This window comes from Phaethon aethereus (genome assembly GCF_964289735.1).
Source record: "Phaethon aethereus genome assembly, chromosome: 5".
NCBI lineage: Eukaryota > Metazoa > Chordata > Aves > Phaethontiformes > Phaethontidae > Phaethon > Phaethon aethereus.
In genome coordinates, this window is record NC_138579.1 from 8,779,134 (window position 1) to 8,780,898 (window position 1,765).

The 1,765-nt window shown below is 50.7% G+C and overlaps 1 protein-coding gene across 1 annotated transcript; it reads right to left on the bottom strand.

Moving 5' to 3' along the window:
* Positions 1-306: 306 nt before the first annotated feature.
* On the bottom strand, positions 307-823 carry LOC309405987 (small ribosomal subunit protein mS26-like; the record flags this gene model as incomplete). The annotated part of the gene is given in 2 exon segments (XM_082000968.1): positions 307-520; positions 522-823. Coding segments are annotated over 2 exon segments (516 nt in total).
* Positions 824-1,765: the final 942 nt, after the last annotated feature.

The window sequence follows — 1,765 nt, forward strand, 5'->3', positions numbered from 1 at the left end:
CTTTCCACTGGGCAGCTCTCCAGCCACTCTTCCCCAAGCCTGTAGCGTTGCATGGGGTTGTTGTGACCGAAGTGCAGGACCTGGCCCTTGGCCTTGTTAAACCTCATACAGTTGGCCTCTGCCCATCGATCCAGCCTGTCCAGATCCCTCTGCAGAGCCCTCGTACCCTCCAGCAGATCAACACTCCCACCCAATTTTTTTTTTTAATAGAAAAAAATTTCCCACATTTCTGCAGTCAATTTACAGCTTAAAAGGAAGAAACCTGCTCCTAAGTGGAGCCTCTGGACAGAAGGCAGGCCGGGGCTGCTAAGACAACACCGTCTTGTCGATAGCAAACTTGTAGTTGCAAGGATTGTCCAGGCCCTCCTCAATCAGTGCGTCCAGGTTCTCGGGGGTGACAAATGTTTTGGCTTCCTCCTGCAGCCGGAGAACCTCCTTCTCTTTCAGGAAAGCCTCCATTATTCTGGCCTTGTTCTCTGCAGCTTGTAACTTCTTCCTCTTCTGTTCTTCCTCTTCTTTCCTCCCTGCGTGCCCGCTGCAGGGTGTTCTCTGCCTCGTTCCAGGCCATCAGGTGCTGGTGCTCCTCCGCCAGCTGCACTGAGTCCTCCCAGGACAGCCGTGCCTTCCGCTTCCTCTGCGGCACCTCGGCCCAGAACTCGGCCCGCAGGGTGCCGAGGACCAGCCGGTGCTGCCGATACTGCTCAGTGGCCACCAGCAGCAGCTCCTCGGGGTTGACGGGCGGCAGCATCTTCAGGCGCGATGCCTTTGAATTGGTGGGGGGATCGTACCACGTCTTGCGGCCCCACACCGGGAGCAGCCACATCCCCCAGGCGGGCCCAGGCCTGGATGATGGGGCCGAGCACAGACCCCAGGGCCAGTGCCGGGTGGCAGCGCCCCATACTTCTCATTCAACATGGCCCTGTGTTGTATACATGGGACACCAGCCAACCTCTGCTCGAGTACAGCACAATTAATTTCTTTGTGGTGCTCATCACTAATCTCCTGGTGCTTCGTAGGCATCAGCGAACATCTGTATTTTACCTTGTCATACAGGGATCAGACAGGAAACTGGGGCACAGTGAGGCTAAAATCGTCTGGTAATTCATAGTGTCCAGCTTGAGACATCCAGGATCCTATAGCAGAGAAGTCCCACTTTAGCAGAAGATTACATGTTCCATGTTCGGTGACTTCAATTATAGTTGTGAGAGCAACACATTTCTCCAGATTGCAACCTGTGCATTTCCCATGAGCTTATGGGAAAAAAAAAAAAAAGGAAGAATGGGCACTGGGAGACAGTAGGTTCAAGTGACTTGCACAGCTTCATGGAAGAGCCCTGTAACAGATTTAACGATTCCAAGTCTTGTTTGCTTTTAACACGAGACTTTTCATAGATCTTGCCTTGTTGCTTCATACCTTTCATTCTCTCTAATGAGCGCACCAAAGGTATTACAGGCCAATGTTGCACAGAAGTTGGAAGCCAGTGGGAGAGATGTATATACACACACGTATATGAAATATTGTGAGGAATGTAACCGAAGACTGTGTTGCACTGAATAAGGGCAGAAGCAACCCAACTGTCATGTAGGCATTGCCTCACTTTGGAATGCTTAGAAACCCCAACTTTACTTTTCCACAGGCTTTTCTTAAGCTGGGATCTGACACTTGGGAAAAAAAGCTTTTAAAATATTACCATTTTATTAGTGTTGGTTTTCATATTCCTTCACCTGCAAAGTCTGTGCTTCGGTTACCATCAGTCCAGCTGTGC